The sequence below is a fragment of the Sitophilus oryzae genome, unplaced genomic scaffold, assembly GCF_002938485.1.
Source record: "Sitophilus oryzae breed Bouriz unplaced genomic scaffold, Soryzae_2.0 scaffold_179_pilon_pilon, whole genome shotgun sequence".
Classification (NCBI taxonomy): Eukaryota; Metazoa; Arthropoda; class Insecta; order Coleoptera; family Curculionidae; genus Sitophilus; species Sitophilus oryzae.
This window is the reverse complement of record NW_022146501.1, coordinates 2,329,887-2,349,402: the sequence shown is the minus strand read 5'-3', so window position 1 is coordinate 2,349,402 and position 19,516 is coordinate 2,329,887. Positions and strand designations below refer to the sequence as shown.

General features: G+C 32.0%; 1 protein-coding gene and 1 non-coding gene across 3 annotated transcripts; one reads left to right on the top strand and one right to left on the bottom strand.

The window, feature by feature from the left end:
* The first annotated feature begins 7,026 nt into the window (after window positions 1-7,026).
* LOC115882809 (synaptic vesicle glycoprotein 2C-like) lies at window positions 7,027-19,191 on the top strand. Of its 2 annotated transcripts, none has more exons than XM_030901055.1 (4): window positions 7,027-7,176; window positions 14,178-14,507; window positions 14,580-15,114; window positions 18,448-19,191. In XM_030901055.1, exons 1-4 carry the CDS (start codon window positions 7,113-7,115, stop codon window positions 19,109-19,111), a joined length of 1,593 nt encoding a protein of 530 aa, XP_030756915.1. In that variant the 5' UTR covers window positions 7,027-7,112; the 3' UTR covers window positions 19,112-19,191. The 2 variants fall into 2 exon arrangements, with proteins under 2 accessions (XP_030756915.1, XP_030756916.1); XM_030901056.1 differs by lacking the exon at window positions 7,027-7,176 and adding an exon at window positions 10,268-10,540.
* Window positions 19,192-19,229: 38 nt separating this feature from the next.
* Trnaa-cgc lies at window positions 19,230-19,301 on the bottom strand. Its single transcript has one exon. It is a non-coding gene; the product is annotated as a tRNA-Ala (tRNA).
* Window positions 19,302-19,516: the final 215 nt, after the last annotated feature.

Below are 19,516 nucleotides of genomic sequence, written 5' to 3'. Positions count from 1 at the left end.
TTGTGTATTGAAAGATGTTCGTTATGGGTGGTCCGAACTGTATTCCGGAAACTTCAGCAGCATATTCTACAGATAAAAATAAGTAAAAAAGTTTGTATAAATATATGTCCTAAGATGCTTAGTTTTAAAAATACAGGGTGTAGAAGTTTCATTTTTATTTCGATTTTTTCTAAATAATTTCTGAAATAACGTCAATATTTGGATGAAAATTGGGATCTGGGAGTTTTTGACATGAGAAATTTGATTTTGATGTCAATATGACTCCTACTAGTAGAGGGCGCCACCTACATGTGTTTTAACTATTTTGAAGCGTAATAACTTTTTGTCCGTACCTGTATAAAACTACCGAGCGAAAGAATAGTGACTTTTTACGTAAAAGATATCTCTTTGTAAAAATCGCTACGAGCAACCGTTCTTAAGATATTTAGAATGGAAATAGTCAATACATGTCATTATTGAAGAAAAATAAACACGTTGAGTATATGTATAGTTATTTCACTGAAATAATAAATTTGGGATATTTTTATTTTTTTAAATTTTTCAGCAAAAAATAATGGTTCAGTAAAACAGTTTCTGTTGAACTTTTGGCACAAAAACATTTCAAATTTATGATTTCAGTCTAATAACTATTTAGCCAACATATATGTTTAATAATGTCAATGATGACAGGTATTGATAATTTCGATTCCAAATATCTCGAAAACCATTACTCGTAGCAATTTTTTCCAAGAGACCTTTTTCACGTAAAAAACGTCGTGAATGTATATTTTTTACTCAGTAGTTTTATACAGGTACGGACGAAAAGTTATTACTCTTCAAACCAGTTAAAAAATATGTAGGTGGCGCCCTCTACTAGTAGGAATCATATTGACATCAAAATCAAATTTATCATGTCAAAAAACTCCCAGACACCAATTTTCATCCAAATATTGACGTTACTTCAGAAATAATTTGGAAAAAATCGAAATAAAAATGGAACTTCTACACCCTGTATCTCCGAAACTAAGCATCTTAGGACATACATTTATACGAACTTTTTACTTATTTTTATCTGTAGAATACGCTGCCGAAGTTTCCGGTATACAGTTCGGACCACCCTGTATATGTTATATTTTTTGTTTCCTTATCCTTCTTATTTTTTTCCGAAACGCCTCTAAGTGGTTTTAACAAAGCCCAACACTCTAGATTAAAATTTAAAATGCTATCTTTTTAATTGAAAACGTAATTTTCCCTCATTATTTCATCTAAAAAAAATAAAAAAGTTATAGAAAGGAATGACTTGGAATGAAAAAAAATATGAGAAATGTAATTATTCAATCATACCCTACACGTGTCGTGTACTATTACGACAACTCCAACGCTTAGTGGGGACGCACCCTAACAATAATTCTCAACTCCCACACCTGTTGATTTCAAATCAATACTCTAAGCTCCACCCCCATCCTTATCTATCGATTTTTCACACCCCCGTTTCGCAGGACATATGCGTTTAACCCCTCCTCGTTGCTGCTGTCCTGCTGAAATTTACCCGGAACAGGAAAACTTCTGGACAATCCGGGTCCAGGAAAATTTCCTGAAAGGACCTAAGGTGGGCTATCCAGCGGGATATGCCAGCTTGGCCAGACGTTCGGCATATTACTTTGAGACTTTCTATTAAAACATGTTTCAGATGGTTTAATAATTCGGGGAAAGGGTTGGAAAATTTTCCATTTTTTATACAAATCCTACCAGGATTGCAGAAGTTGGTCGGGGTGCGGTTGTCCTGGAAAGTCCTTTGGACTTGGGAAGGGATGGGTTTGAGTCGGGGAAATATGGAAAACGTTTATTTACGTCGAAATTTCGTCGAGTAATAAATAAATGTAGTAAATACAAAAACTGTCATTTATAAAGAAAAATAAAAAGCTCTTTATAAGGTTTCTGATGTGAGATTGGTAGTGTTCAATTTTTTTTGTAAATATGCGGGCCTAATATACAGGGTCGCTGATTTGTACGGGAACTGTCGATTATTAGATAAAAAATACGATTTATCGCAAAAAGTTAAATATAATAGTTATAGGGTTTTTAGATGTCTATTGGCGAGTAATAAATTTAAATATACAGTATACAGGGTCGGTCATAAAGTCGTGGCACATTAAGTTTCATTTTTTTTAAATGTAACCCCCTTTATATTATTGCATATTTCAATTCTTCCTTCAATTCTAAGCAAAAATCTAAATAACACACAATGTACCTCACACCAACCGTTTCCGAATTATTGACTTTTGAAAATGTCGCTTGAAAAATTCGGTTTAATTAATTTCGATGCGCTCGGTGTCATTTAACGATGCCATTCTGCGGGAACTGTGATACTTAATAATATTTGACATTAGTTCTCAAGTAACTAGACGTATAGAACTAGATGTATATCATGATTATGACATTAAATCAAGTTTGGAACTTTTGTTTAACATTTCAAAATAAAAACTTCATAATTCGGAAATGGTTGAATTTAGGTATATTATATGAAATTGTGGCCACAACTTTATGAGCAACCCTGTATACTTAATTTTACTACTAGCTAATAGACATTTAAAAACCTTATAACTTATAACTTTTGTATTTAATTTTTTGCGATATACAAAGGAGTTTAATCGACCTATACATATCAGCGACCCTATATACCAGGTGCGCCTCGAAAGTGGCTCACACCTGTAACTTTTTTCTTTTTTTAAATAAAAAACGAGATTTGGTATGTTAGTATATGACATATATTAGGATTGATTGACGCATTTAATTGTTTTCGGTCATTTCTTGTTTCACCGGAAATAACTAAAACTTTTGATTGTTAAATGGCACCCTTGGTATTTTTTAACTTTATTCGATAGGAAATTACATTTTTAATAAAATGACATATATCATATGTCAACTTTTGACATTCTCGGTGAATAAAAATTCGTATTTTAAATTTTAATCTAGAATGCCACGGCTATATTAAAAACGCTAATTTTCAATCAAGAAGCCTTGGAAAAATAGATTTGATCGTCTGACGTTTTTAGTGTCTTGTCCTGGCCGGTTAAAAGATGCCCAAATCTTATTTTTAATCATATCTCAATTTTTTCAAATGGAACGATGGTAGCGTATTTGGAAAAAGCATTTTTTACAAATAATTTGATACCACACACTTGGTAGTTTGAGTCAAATTTTCATTATGAACCGCATGTTATAATTTTAAATAAACCGTATGTGAAAATTTAAAAAGTTGACATATGATATGTAATTTTATTCAGAGTGTTATTTTCTATCGAATAAAGTAAAAAAAATACCGAGGGTGCCATTTAACAATCAAAAGTTGTAATAATGTTGTAAGTTTTGTCATATACTAACATACCAAATTTCGTTTATTTAAGTATACCTTTTTTATTACGGTAATTGACACAATATTTTATTTATTACTGTAATTAATTATGTAGTAAATAATGCCCGGTTTATTTACAAACCCAACCCTGGAAAACTGGAAAAACTCTTCTGAAACTAAAAGAAAGTGAGGAAAAGATCGAATATGTTGGATGGGTCTTGGAAAAAGCGACTTTTTAAAGGAGAAATTTCTATAACCTGGACCGTTCAGAGCAGGATAACAGAAAAATATTGCTGGTTACAATGGAAAAATAATGGAAAAGTGTACAGCTCGAAAAGTTTTCATATATAAAAACTTAAATATGTTTTCTCTTAAACGTTATCCACATGGAAGTCTGTTCCAGATATCCTAGTGGAAGGCAGCGTCTTGGAATCGAAGGAATATTCTTGGAAAGGAAAGAGGAGACTTCCGAATTTTAGGCCTTCTGGATCAGGAGAATATGATGGTGGAAGAGGTGCACGCAGGACATTCTGTATATCCATGCGGCGGAGTTGAGTTTCCCTGGAACGAAGGTTTTCCAGACGACGACTGGATTAATACGAGGCAATTGACAAATAGATTGAGGGTCGTTGTAAACATCTATCCACTCTTTTTTAATCCATTAAAGGAGTTCAATATTTGATTTTGCTCGAAGGTGTGTTTTTATACAGTGTGTCAAAATGTTATTTTTTTAGATTTAATGGAAAAATGCATTAGTCTCTGGATGCATGCTTCTAGAAGCACGAGATTTTACACATAGAGGTTTCTTAAAGGATGTAAGTGAACACTAGTAAAGAATTTTAAGAAATTTCACTCTTATGGGGTGAAATTAGGGATGAAATGGTGCTTAAATATTTATTAAAATTTGTTGTAGGAGTATGAAATTTTACACGGAAGTTCCTTGTGTAACATTATTGAACAGTTGCAAGTGATTTTCGGAAATTCATCATACAATTCAAAATTTTTTTGAATTGTATGATTTGTATTGTATGATATTATTTATTATTTGTATATTTTTTGTGCTTTTGTTTGTTTCGTAAATGCTTTGTCGATGAAGCTATTTTGGGTTTTTCTACAATAAAGCGTTATTTGTTTATTTATTTATTTATTTATCCTAAGAGAATGAAACTGGGAGTGAATTTTTGTATAAGTTTTTTTTAATTTGTCCTAGGAATATGAAATTTTGTACAGAAGTTCCTTAAGTGACGAAAGTGAGTATCTGAAAGCGACTTTTTTTGGAAATTCAGTCTCTAAAAGGGTGAAAGTTGGTACAAAAATTTGTTTAGTTAGGATCTAGATGCACGAAATTTTACACATAGAGGTTTCTTGAAGGATGTAAGTGAGCACTAGTAAAGGATTTTTAGAAATTTCACCCTTATGGGGTGAAATTAGGGATGAAATGGTGCTCAAATTTTTATTAAAATTTGTTGTAGGAGTATGGAATTTTACACGGAGGTCCTTGGATAACATAATTGAACAGTTAGAAGTGATTTTCGGAAATTCATCGTACAATTCAATTTTTTTTTGAATTGTATGATATTTTTTAATATTTGTATATCTTTGTGCTTTTGTTTGTTTTGTAAATGCTTTGTCGAATTGAAAGAGAATTTTGAAAATGAAACTGGGGGTGAAATTTTGTATGATTTTTTTTAATTTGTCCTAGGAATATGAAATCTTGTACAGAAGTTCCTTAAGCGACGAAAGTGAGTACCTGAAAGCGAATTTTTTTGGAAATTCAGTCCCTAAAAGGGTGAAATAAGGGGTGAAAGTTGGTACAAAAATTTGTTAAAAACGGTTCTAGAAGTACGGTATGAAATTTTGCACAGACTTTCCTTAGGTAACATAATTCAGTACTATACAACGGTGCTATGAAGCAACTTTTGGAAATTTGCTTCCTAAGGGGGTGAAATGAGGGGTTTGCATAGAGGTTTCTTAACTTAAAAATATAATAAAATTTGGAGAAAGATTTTTTTAATGATTTACTTAGAGTACATACAAAATATTTTGAATTTGAATTGCTGTTTTGTGAGGACAAATACTTCCAAAAAAACAAATTTCGGCTATTTTAAAAATGTTTTTTAATTCCATTATAATATATTTTAGACAAGAAAAAATCAGATAAAAGTTGTCGATAATCACATTTTTAACGAGACGGTGTTCTCTGTTTCTTTCTTAAGCCTGTCATTTTTGACATATGACACAAACATGTGTTTTTAAGGGAAACCACAATTGGCCATAACTTCACGAAAAACGCAATTTTTTTAGTTTTTTAGCGATATAAGCTATGATGGTTTTTTCGAAAAATTACTTAGTTATAGCCAATAATAAAAACATGTTTACCTATTAGTTTGTTTAAAATAACAACTTTAAAGATAAATATATCTCTGTTTTAAATTTTAACTGTTTTAGTTTAATTATACGTGCACGAAGTGAAATGTAGGTACTAGGGCAACGCTATGTCGGTGCACGCATTTTTCTTACGTCATAACTTTGATGACTTTTTGTCGTGTACCTAAAAATTTTAATGGGCTACACGTTAACGTGCACCTAGACACAGCGGCTGAATAAAATTAGAGCCACTGAGTCCCGAAAATTCAAAAAAGTGAGCTATATTGAAGCTGCATAGCGGTCGAGATCCATTCTTTGGGCATATTACAGAAATTATCATTGATTGTCGTTTCAAAGGTCATTATGACACTGTTTTTTTTTCGGTCGTTATATACTAATCATATTAGCTATTACAGTTGTCACAGTTATGTGCAGACTTTAAATTTATTTGTATTTGAATCCGTTTGCTTAATCCGCAAGCACTTATCTGCTATTCCCGAAAGGCCATCTCATAACTATCCACGCACGATCTTTATCTGCCAACCCCGAGCTCAGAACTAGTTAAAAGTTCAATACCGTACAATGCCAAAAAAATGTACAATCATCTACCTTTGAATATCAAGTCGCTTTTATTCTTTCCCGCATTTTGCAAAGTTCTGAAATCATACCTACTGGAGAGAGCCCTATATGCGGTGAACGACTTTTTTCTTGATGTTTAGTCAATGAACAATTTTGAATTTTAGAATTTTGATCATCTCACACTCTGGTCAAAGATCAAGTATTTAATATTTTATAACTCTTAAGATTGTATCTATTTAAAATCTTCCTATTGTAAAATTTTATTGATACGCCTTTAAATAATTGTCCATGTATTTTTGATGACTTATTTTTTTTTAATTGTATGATTTGTATTGTGTATTTTTTATTATTTGTATGTTTTTTGTGCTTTTGTTTGATGTGTAAATGCTTTGTCGATGAAGCTACTTTGGCTTTTTGCACAATAAAGCCTTTTTTATTTATTTATTTATATAAAAATAATAGATAGAGATATGCAAAAGAAACTCTTATATTTCATACAGTTGCACTGTATACCCTGTGCCAATTTCATAAAAACAGGAAAATTATTTTCTAGAAATAAATCACCCTGTATTTTTCGCACAGATGAGTTATTACCCTTTGAAACTTAAGAATTGCAGGGTTGATCGTCTCCACTACGAAGGTCAGCTACAGTTATAGTTACTACCATTGCCACATAGTAGCTCACCTATCGCGTTGTTTTATAAACACATTTCAAAAACTCAAACAAATTTGTTATTAGGAAAGCGATTGTTCAATTAAAAACAAAATTAATCCGAATTTAAATTTCTTTGAATCGGTTATGTAGTGTTAATCTTTAAATTGTTTAAGAAACATGTGCCAAAAGTTTGTTACAACTTCAGATTCTGTAGACTTGGACAGAGCTATTGAACTCACAGGTAACTATATTTTGTTACTTACTTAGGATAATGAGGTAAAACCAAAAAGTCTCAAACCTTCTGTATAAATGTGATTATTTTTATTTTGTTTTTAATTTTTACTTATTAGTGGAGTATTCAGAGACTTTTACCTCAGAATTCAATTACTGTGAATGTATTACCCATTTTTTTTCGTTGCTTTTGATTTTTTAGTTTAGTAATTTTAGAAAATTCTTAGTTATTTCCTTCTTAATTTTTTGATTTTTTTAATTTTCTTTTCTAAGTAAATTTATTGAAATAAATGAATCTAATGCATAAGCTATACCTATTCTGCTTATATTCTAATCATTGAAATTTTGATTGAAATTGAATTATACAGGGTGGCGCGTCATTTTGTAAGAAGCGTTTTTGTAAGAAGAACAAAAGTTTGTATTGAAGTGAAATTTTGTGGGCTTATGTAAGTCAATTTAAAGCATTTTCTAAAATTATATAGAGTTCTACAGGGCGTCCCCAAAGAAAGTTACACATCAAAGTTGTGTTTTTTGTAATGGAAATTTTATCATCTAGATATATCCCTTCTCGACAGTTTGTTTTTGGTTCATCTCATTAGCTTTATTTTTATTGGAGATATTTGTTTTTAAAGAAGATACTAAAATTTTTTCGTAATGTTTACATTAAGACCATGCCTTTGCTTTTGGTCCAAGTCAACAAATCTAGTAAGTTCTGGTACCGAAGCAGGCTTTCTTAACATAAGATTTGCTTCGTTTAGTCTTCTTCTTATAGTCTTTAATATGTACGTTTCTTAAGTGCAATTCATTATAAATTTGAAAAGCTGGAAAACGGCGGTTTCTTAGCGATAAACTTACAATAAGTCGATCGTCCCGATTAGAAGTCCTCTTACGAAGGTTCCTGGACGTCTAGATTGACGTCCTTATGGACGTGGTCATAATTCAAAAATCACTCAGTATACTCTGTGGTATTAAGGTATTTTTGGAACTGGAATTTTATAGCAAATTCACTAAACTAAACAAATATAAAACATTTCATTTGAAAAACTAAAAGTGAAGTGTAAAAGTATATTTAACTCACCCTGTATATCTATAAAAAGATTTTTGAAATGTGAGCTACCATTAAACACATATTTTGTTTTGGCTTTGACATATTTTCGTTAAACACATATTTTTGGTTTCGCTGGAAAATCTCAAATAGGAATCCTGATACAGAGCTTTTTTGGAACACGGAGCTATCTTGTATGTATGCATTTGCATATATGTGTTTATTTAATACTAAATTGAAAACAATGAATTTAAATGGGTAAACTTTGTAATTTATACTATTAACAATATAATGCAAAAAGTTTTATAAAAAAATCGTTCACAGTAAATGAATTCCGAGGTTTGTATCCTTTAAGGGCTTAAAGCACTCCACTATACAGGGTGTTTCAAAACAAATGCGAAAAACTTCAGGGGGTGATTCCTTGTTCAAAATAAAGGGTAGTTTGCTTCATAAACGTTGGGTCAAAAGTCAACCATTAGGGAGATATTGCCGTACAAAGATGGCGGAAAAATAATGTTTTCATTTTTTATCTTGAAAACGAAAAGAGATAGACTAATAAAACTTTATGGAAGCATTGTTGTTATGAAAACACACTTTCTGGTCATTTTTTCACTTTTTTAAAATAAGTGGAAGGGGTTGAAATAAACTACCCCTATCATTCTTGTTAACGAAATTTAAAGAAAAATATTATCAAACACATGCAAAAAAATTAATTTGGATAGTTAGTTTGTTTAGAAACTTTTTTATCTCTTGTATTTTTTTGATGAAACTCACCGATTTGAAATTAAAAAATAAAATGTAAAGCATTACATGTCAGGACAAAAAACATTTTCTGATAAAGAATCTAGTGGGCTGCTGTAATTTTTTTAGGAAAAAATCTAGTCGGCCGCTGTTACTTTTTAGGATAAATCTAGTCGGCCGCTGTTACTTTTAGAATGTTCCTAATATTATTTTATTTGACATTACTCTACTGCAATACGTTATTATCTAGATGATTATTATTATCGTTATTATCACTAGATTCTTAATCTAAAAATGTTTTTTGTCCTGACATGTAATGCTTTACATTTTATTTTTTAATTTCCAATCGGTGAGTTTTATCAAAAAAACACAAGAGGTAAAAAAGGTTCTAAACAAACTAAACTATCCAAATTAAAGCATTTGCATGTGTTTGATAAGATTTTTCTTTAAATTACGTTAACAAGAATGATAGGGGTAGTTTATTTCAACCCCTTCCACTCATTTTAAAAAAGTAAAAAAATTACCTGAAAGTGTGTTTTCATAACAGTAATGCTTCCATAAAATTGCATTAGTCTGTTGCATCTCTTTCCGTTTTCAAGATAAAAAATAAAAACATTATTTTTCCGCCATCTTTGTACCGCGATATCTCCCTAATGGTTGACTTTTGACCCAACATTTATAAAGCAAACTACCCTTTATTTTGAACAAGGAATCACTCCCTAAAGTTTTTCGCATTTGTTTTGAAACACCCTGTATATGTTATATTCTGTTTATTAAAAGCAAAGAATCGATAGCCATACATTACCAAATTCTACAGATCCCTGAGCAATACATTTATTTCTGTTTGATTGAATAAAAAAGATTCTTTTACTTTTCTTTTAGAGGCTTCTTTGGTTCTTTCATCTCAATTTCTTGGTTGGTAAAATCTACTCTATGCCCTGTGTCCCATGAATGCTTATCTTTGCAAAATCTTATATTTGCAAAAATCGCCCTTTTTTAAATAATCTTTATGTTCTATAATTCGAAAATTTATGGCAAGAAACATGAACAAAAGTTCCTAACAACTCGAGATTTTGCGGATTTTGACAGAACTGTTGAACTCACAGGGTACTTATATTTTGTTCTTATTATTCCAAGAATTAAACAAAGACAATAGACGATTAAAATAGATTTTTCAACAGCTGGGATTTATCTCTAAGGAAGATTAAAGTAATAATTTGTATTGACAAGATTTTACTTCGTTATTGTTTGTTGTATATAAATAATAATATTTTGCGATAACCCATGGAGTGACCCAAGTATTATTCCTAACGCTATTTGCATCATATGCGGCCCAGAAAGATTTGTGATGTATGTGAATAATTGTGAATAAGAGCTTTAATAAAATAATTTTCTTTGTCTAATAAGACTGACGTTTTGTTCAAAAAACAGCATCGGTTCTTGTAAGAGCATATTGTTGTGTTATTTTAAGACAGATGATGGTATAGGTTTAAGTTTCTTAAAAAATGTAAGCAAAAGTTTTAATTTTAAAGAAAGTTAGTCAAGATGATTGATTTGGAAGACTTGGATACGGCCCTGGAGAAAACTGGTAAGATAATATATTGGTTATCTGCAAAGTGTAACCGATTTTTAATTACCTATATTTATTGAAATTGTATTATATCTTTAGTTGATTATTAGAGTTTACAGTATTACCTAAAATGGTTAATTCCGTTTATTCTTTTCCAAATTTTTTACCGTTTTAGAGAAAATTAAAGAAAAGATGAAAATATAGTTGAATTCTTTTCTAAAAAGTCCTAAAAATCAAAACGCGTTTCTTTGGTAATATAATTTCATTTTCATTCTTTGATAGATTATTATTTGAGAAAATTTTGATATTGAGAGAATTTTAGTTAGCGTCATATTTTTTGCTCTTTTAAATGCTACGGAGAGGGCAATAATACACATACCGGAAAAGTCTAGGGATATTACAATTTTATCCAGCCATCGTCAGTAATTTTATTATTTGCATTTTTGATATAATAAAATTAAAATAAACAAATAGTTTACAGGACGTATTGGAAATACAAATGCGAAATTTACCGAATTTTTCAAATTTACCTTGATTTTTATTGAACTCAAAAAAATACACACATTTTTTTTTATTCTAAACTGTGAATTAAAAAAAAAGATAAAACCATTTTTACTTAATAAAGGGTATGGCCTCCTCTACTGTTCATTACAGCCCTACATTGTCTCTCCATGCTCCTGATCAGGTTGTCGATCTCTTCTTGAGGTACAGCCTGCCACGCTGCATTCACGGCCCGAACCAGATCCCTACGAGTTTCACGAAGCATACCCATTCTCAAAATTTTTCTTTGGACCGCGTCCCATACGTGCTCGATGGGGTTGAGGTCAGGAGATTGTGCCGGCCAGGGTAAGATGTTTAATTGATGAGCATTGATAAACTCACTTACCACTCTGGCTGTATGAGGCCGTGCATTGTCATACATGAGAATGAAGTTTCTCCCAAAATCATTGGCATATGGTAACAGGACAGACTCAAGAATTAAATCACGATATGTGATTCCTGTTATAAACCTTTCAAGAAAAACGAGATCGGTTTTTCGGCTTAACTGGACTCCTCCCCAGACCATAACTGTTCCACCTTGATAAGGGTGCACTTCCTGAACATGATCCAACCGAATAAGATTTTCCGGTTCTCTCCATACCCTAAGCCTTCTCGAATCTGGATGAATTCCAAAGCGTGACTCATCCGCGAAGAGAACATTGGCCCATTGCTCATTCGACCACTGAACATGATCTTGAGCCCACAAATATCGTACCTCTCGATTTCCTCTCGTTAAGGGTTGAGCTCTCCAGGGGCGTCTGCTTCTTAAGTTAATTTCTCTTAATCTATTGCGAACAGTGTCAAGACTAACGGTTACATTATGTGTTTCCTGGAGAATTAAACTAAGCTCTGGTGCTGTAAGAGTCGGTCGGCGTCGAGCATTTAATTGTAAAAATTGATCTTGCTGAGGGGTAGTAATGCGCTGTCGCCCTGTGTGTCTTTCAGCAACATCACCACTTTCACGGTAGCGTGCACTTAATCGCGATATTACACTTTGCGTTTTATTTAATGCTCTAGCTACGTCGATTTGGCGCATTCCAGTTTCGAGCATACCCATGGCCCTTAGCATTTCGTCTCTGTTAAGATGTCTACGCTCCGTAATATCGTTTAATACTAAACAGACTTATTTGAATGAATTCTGGCCAGTTATCATAAAAACATAGCCAGTACAGGTAAAATTCGAACAATTGAGGCTAGGTGCTTTTTATACATTTGACAAAAAATGCACAAACACTTCTGCAAATATCCCAGATTTAGAAATAACTAGTGGGACTACTTCGTTTCAATCGAAGTAGAAAGAATCGGCCTACAAATATGTGGTTGTTTATTCAAAACATTTATTTTTAACTTTAATAAAATGATATCCCTAGATTTTCCGGTGTGTGTAGTTATCCGAAAATGTGTTACTTAACAAAATCCAAAAATATGACGTTAATCAAAATTATTTATAACCATCTATCAAAGAATGAAATCGAAAATATATTACTATAAAAACGCCTTTTAATTTTTTAAGACTTTAGGAAAAAATTCAACTATATTTTAATGTTTTTTTTTATTCCCTCTAAAACGGTATGGAAATTTCAAAAATTATAAAGGGGATTTAATCATTTTAGAACAAGCAACATTTTTTATGAAGAATGCATTTTTCCTCTTGTAAAGACAATCCGGGAACATCCTGTATAGTTCTGCACTTTCATTACACTTAAATACTTCGTACAGAATATTATGCATTAGTGTACACTTTCTTATTGCATCAAAAACGTTTTTTATGTTGACAATTAGTTCTGTATTCCTATTTTTGATGCCCAGTTATTATACAAATTTAAGTTACCTTAAATTGCATTAAAAACACATATTTTTTATATAAATCGTAAATAACGACAAAAAAATTAGAAGATGATTCATTTTTAATAGAAAAAATACTAAAATCACATTTTTTAAAATGGTTTATACGGTTACTATATATATAGTGTGTTTCAAAAAACTTGCTGGAATTTGAAAACCAATAAAAGATACAATAAAAGTTAATTTCATTCGTCAAAACTAAAAAGCATCTTTGCAAGTGTTTCTAAACATATGAGTATATTACATCACGTTCAGTATGTTGTAACAAATGCATGGACCTCGATATCTTATTGCCTACACGAATTTCAAAAGACCTCGTATATCTCAGTGAAAATAATTATTGTAATCATTTATTTTGGACGTTGAACTTATCAAACGATATATTTAGAACCTAAACCAAAATAAAAGTTATTCAATGCTGTTATTTTCAAAATATACGCTAAAAATATTCACCTTAAGTACATTATGATATTTCTTTTGGATATGTTTATAATATAATAATAATAATAATAGCTCCCGTATATAGCGTTTAATTTTTAAAATAGCCGAAATTTGTTTTTTTCGAAATATCTAGTAAGCCATGAACTTTTTCAAAAATCTGAAAGGCGCATATTTGTGACCCCACAAAACTGCAATTCTTTCCCCATTTAATGCATTTAACCGACTCTCTAACTCCAGTAGTTTCCGAGATACCCATAGAGAACATCGTAGGAAACTCACCCTGTATAAAGAGTTTCCTGGCATTTCTGGACTAGCCGTAAAAGTGGTGACCAATTTGCTTATTTTAAATAGAACAGGCTATACAGGGTGGTCCGAACTGATTCCGGAAACTTCGGCAGCATATTCTACAGATAAAAATAATTAAGAAAGTTGGTATAAAAATGTATGTTCCAAAATGTTTAGTTTCGGAGATACAGGGTGTAGAAGTTTCATTTTTATTTCGATTTTTTCCAAATAATTTCTGGAGTACCGTCAATTTTTGGATGGAAATTAATGTTTCGGAGTTTTTTGGCATGATAAATTTGATTTTGATGTCAATATGTATTGAAGAGTAATAACTTTTCGTCCGTACCTGTATAAAATTACTGAGTGAAAAAATATACATTTCCGTGACTTTTTACGTAAAAAATGTCAGTTGGTAAAAATCGCTACGAGCAACCGTTCTCAAGATATTTAGAATAGAAATAATTATTGTATTAGAAGTAATTGAATTTCTTGTAAAAAATTACATTTGTAGCGCATTTCTAAATATTTGCATGTTAATTTTAAGGATATGGACGCTTCCACTACGAAATCCTCGCTGTCAGCGCCTTATCCATCGTTTCCATGGGTTTCCAGAATGGACTCTCTTCATACGTCTTTCCAGCCGCCCAATGTGACCTGAACCTAACTTCTTATGAGCTGGGAATACTCAATATGGCCTTCATGATTGGAGGCATCGCCAGTTGTTTTTTATGGGGCGCCTTAGCCGATAACTTCGGCAGGAAGAACATCTTGATATTGGCACATTTTATAGATGCCACAGTTACCCTGGTGTGCTCTGTGCTGCCTGGATCGTTCGTGTTATTGGTGTGTAGGTTTTTGAATGGATTTATAGTAGGTAAGTTCAATTTTTTTGTCTATCTGTAAACAACTTATAACGTAAATTTCTATTATATTGTCATTTTTACAGGTGCACCTGGTAGTATTATCTTTACTTACGTAGCCGAATTTCAACCTCCCAAATACAAAACACCCATGGTCTGTTGCTGCGGTGTTTTCTTCACTCTCTCCTGGCTTCTCCTACCACTAATGGCATATTTTATCCTGCCAATCCAAGGAATAAACTTTAACATCGCCAACACATTCATCATGGTACCTTGGAGGTTCTTTTTGATCATCCTCACCTTGCCAGAGTTCCTAGTAACGATATGGTTACTAAAAACTCCCGAAACACCAAAGTTTCATTTCGCTAAAGGAAATCATCGAGAGTGTTTGGAAGTGTTGAAGACGATGTATTCAAGAAACACTGGAAATCATCCTGAAAACTACCCAGTCAGAAAGCTGGCAACTGACATGAAAATGGAGATTCAAAATGATGTAGTGTGTGAGGGGAAATCTCAGAGGATTTTAAGGAATATGGTGAAGCAGATCAAGAGCTTGTTTGTTAGTCCACTTTTGAAAGTCACTTTCCTGACGTGCTTTATTATGTTTGGAAATATGTTTGGGTGAGTTTATACAGGGTGTTTCAAAAAACATGTCATCTCTCGTGGGGAGATTCCTCACGTAAAAATAAGATTTTTTATATCAAAATAAGTCCAATTCTTCTTTTTTTTACCTACACGGGGTTAAAGTCCCAAGCAGCATTTGGACGTCGGGACAACGTTGTGTCACGCGACAAACGTCGGGGCGCAACGTCGGCACAACCTCGTGCCAACCCTAGTCTGCACTAGTTTGGAGAATAATTTTTGGGTCGAAACGACGTTGGATACCGACGTTGGCTAGAAGCCTAATTTAGTACAAACTGCAACGTTGTTTAAAATCCTAATTCACAGAAATACAAAACTAATATGGCGTCTAAGTCGCGTTTTATCCTAAATTGGGATAATTATAGTAAAAATATTATTTTTATGATTTAGTTAGAGACATATGTCAGATGGCAGTGAAGGAAAACAAAACAAAAGTATTTAAGTGTGGAGGATGTTTGAAGATCATAATTATTGAAACACTTTAACCGACTCTGTAACTCGTTACCCAAGGCAAAAAAGTTAAACGCAAACAACTTTATTGATAAATGTATTGTTTCTACTTTGAAAAATACTAATGGGCCTTAAAATTAAAGAAATTTTAAAAATTTTCTTGAATTTTTTTTTTAGTAAAATGAGAATAATTTATTCGCAGTCGAAAAAATTGTTTCCGCGTGTTTTTTAGGGTCAAATATTTCAAGTTAATGTATTCAAAAAGCAGGAATTGTTATTTTAGGAACGAAACATTTCCTTATTTAACAACATGGCGGCTTTCCCTTTGTTGTTTTGGAGATTAAGATGGAGTAGTTCGAGTAGTCGCTTACTGGACTAACAAAGTCGCAGTTCGGCGTTAACAGGTAGTATACTAGTCGCAAGATTGCCTAATTTAGTCATCCTAGAGTCTAGCTTGTGCCGCCCTCTATAATCTAAATAAACGAGGGAGTAGATAAACATCGGTAATATATGTCGATGTATATTTAAATTTAGTTTTATATGTACCTTTCTTATGTCCCATTTTAATTTAGTTTTTTTTTATAAAAACAAAAACAGCACTGAACTGTCTGACTGAACAGAACAATGAAGTGAAAATTTAAGATTTAAGGTTATGGTTCAATACAGTTGCAAAAAGGTAGTGACTCGACGTCCTACCAACGTAAGAATAAGGAAATCTAAACAACGTTGGAATTAGTAAAACAGACGACGTTTGCATAACGTTGGAAAGGTCCTGAAACTGACGTCGGAAAACTCATATTGTTCAACGTTGTAACTACGTTGTCCGAATCACCTAAAGATCATTTAAGTAAAAAAGGTTACAAGACAACGTTTATTCGACGTCGCAGAAGCTTCTATTTTGCTGTAGTACTAGTCCAAGGTCGGCACAACGTTATAAAAACGTTTAAATTTATTTTAATACCCAAGGTAGGGAGCTAACTATTTTTTGTAACTAATCCAACGTTGTGTTTAGTAAACATGTGGTCGCAAGTCGTGAAAATGCTACTTGGGGTCTTTTATTACAATTATCTTTCAAGTGCTTTTACTGAAATATTGAGGGTTAAAATTACTATAAGTGACAAATTGACATAATATATTAGCTCTTTCAAACTATATTAGGGTTTCCTATACCTATCTGGCTGAGATTTTGAATAAAAAGCGATTTTTCAATAAAATTGTAATCAAGATGGCTAGTGTTCTAATGGCAAGTTTCTAGTGATAGTTAGTAGTTATTTTCAAAATCGAAATAAGTTTATGGACTTATTTAAATTTATACTAGTTTACTTTTATTTAATTTGCCTACAATAGTTTAATAAATAATATTTATTAAATATGTGTTTATTATTATATCAAGAAAAACGAAGAAGTAATATTTGAATTATCTTAAGATGACTTGTAGATACATGGATTTTCTATAAAAGAGCCAATTACGGCAAATTCATTTTCTTCACTTCCAACGACAGGTTTCTGCCTAATAGGTTTTTTATAAACCACACTACCAGCTCTGCGATATAGGATTTCAAAGAAACTCTTATCAGGAAGATTCCTATTTGGATATCTTTGAGCATATGCCCTAGCGGCCAAGAAGCAATTTTCCTCACAAAATAATATCACTAGTAACATATCTATTCGTTCCGCCAGCAGATACTGCTTTATTTTTCTTGATAAAATAATGAATACTTACTTAATAAACTATTGTAGGTAAATTTAAGTAAACTGTTATAAATTATAGTAATTATTATATAATATATAAACTGTCACTAGAAAATTGCCATGGCGACACCAGCCATCTTGATTACAATTTTATTTAAAAATCGCTTTTTATTCAAAATCTGAGCTAGATAGGTATAGGAAACCCTAATATAGTTTGAAAGAGCATTTGAATCTGCTTCGATTTATTTAAAAAAATACAGGGTGTTACATTTGAAATAACAAAGTTTTTATATAAAATATATCCTTAAAATAGATCAGGAACTTTTGATAGCCCTGTATAAATTTAAGGATCCAATACCATTTTTCAGTAAAGTTTATTTCTCTACCTTTAAACTCAGCATAAGAATAATTAATTCTGGAAAGTAATGTACAGGGTATTAATAGTCTATTCTATAGTAGCATACAAATTTAAATATCTTTAAATATCTAAAAAACTAAAGATTTTAAACATATTTAACCCTTATAATAAAAGCCTTTTTTGGGCCCCTAAATCCAAAAATGAAATAAAATACCGGGTGTTCCATAAGAAAATATATAACTTTGGTATGGATTTTAGTTCTGAAAGATCCTGTATATTTCAAAATAATTTTAAATTGTGCACATTGTCTTCCAACATATACCCCTAAAATATTTTGTTTGTACACCTTTCCGTTTTCGTATAATCAACCGAGGCGAATGAGGGGCGCCACCCTGTATACTATTTTTTTATTTTATTTTTGCTATATTATCAAGAAATTTTTGCTTTTCTATTATTAAACGTGGCAACGTCGACTTTTTTTGCCCGAATTCCTCTTGCTGTTTTAGATCCGTTTGTCAGATAATAGTAACTTTTACTTTTCCTTAGATGGAAACATAATAAATCGAAAAAAGGCTAAAGATTTTAACCCCCTGTAGCTACCAAACAAAACAAGATCGGGCCTATGATGATATACGAAATAAACCTTATTTTTACCTGAAAAATCTCCCCACGAGAGATGGCACATGTTTTTTGAAACACCCTGTAGATGTGTATTAAATTAGGATTGTTTATTACATATTTCAAAATTGATAATCTCATTCATTTATTTTTAAGTATATTGGTAACTTACTTAAAATACTCTCCTCTTTCAGGATGTTTGGATTGGGTTTGTGGCTTCCCGAAATCTTCGTCAGATTTGACCAGTTCGAAAAACTCTATCCCAACGCTACGCCATCAATCAAAGAACTGTCACAGCTGACCAACGAGAAAAACATCTCATGCGAATCAACCTTCGACTCAACAGTAACGTTCAACACCGTGGTCATTGGGTCAACGTCGCTGTTTATTAACATCATTTGCAGTTTGCTAGCTACCAAGCTCCATTTCAAGATCATACCCTTGACAGCCATGTTGGTCGGAGGAGTCAGCAGTGGAATTTTCTATTTCCTTACCAGCTCTATGCAGAATCTAGTTGTAGCATCGATTTTCCAAGCTGGAATGATCATTGCTAATATGACCATAGGAAGTATAGCTGTGGAACTGTATCCTACCTCGGTGGTTGGAATTGGACTTAGTTTGATTATGTTTTCTGGGAGACTTGGAGCCATGACTAGCAGTTACTTGTTTGGATACTTTATGGACACACGCTGTGAAATACCGATATTCGTTGTGGCATTTGTGGTGTTGCTGGGTGGAGTTGTAGGGTTCTTTGTGCCTAGACAAAGCGAGTATGCGAAAAGAAGGAAAATAAGTACTGCAAGTAGTGGTATAGAGGTGGCTGTGTTATCACATAATGGTGAAATTAAATTTAGGTGAAAAATATTTTTAAGTATTTCTTATATTATTTTTTATAATAAATTTACTGTGTTCTTTTTATAATAAAAAATTATTTTATATATTATTTTTATTGAAATAAAAAAATAAAAAAGTTACTTGGAGGAGCTGGGATTTGAACCCAGGACTTTCCGCATGCGAAGCGGACACTCTACCACTGAGTTACACCCCCAATTGGAGAAATGCTTTGTAATGTAGCATACTAACAAAGATCTCGGAATATAATTAGATCATAAAATATTATATATATTATAATTTTTAATAATATTACTTTTATAACATAAATAATTAATTTATAAAATGTCTCTCCATGTAGGATTTATTTACCTTTTTTCCTGTAAACAAAACAGCAATTTGTATATAAAAATATAAAATTAAAATTAACAA

Coding starts and splice junctions, on each gene's coding strand:
- LOC115882809 (XM_030901055.1), top strand. CDS start 7,113: ATGTGCCAAAAGTTTGTTACAACTTCAGATTCTGTAGACTTGGACAGA. Junction 14,508..14,579: donor TTTGAATGGATTTATAGTAG/GTAAGTTCAATT, acceptor TCATTTTTACAG/GTGCACCTGGTAGTATTATC. Junction 15,115..18,447: donor ATGTTTGGAAATATGTTTGG/GTGAGTTTATAC, acceptor CTCCTCTTTCAG/GATGTTTGGATTGGGTTTGT.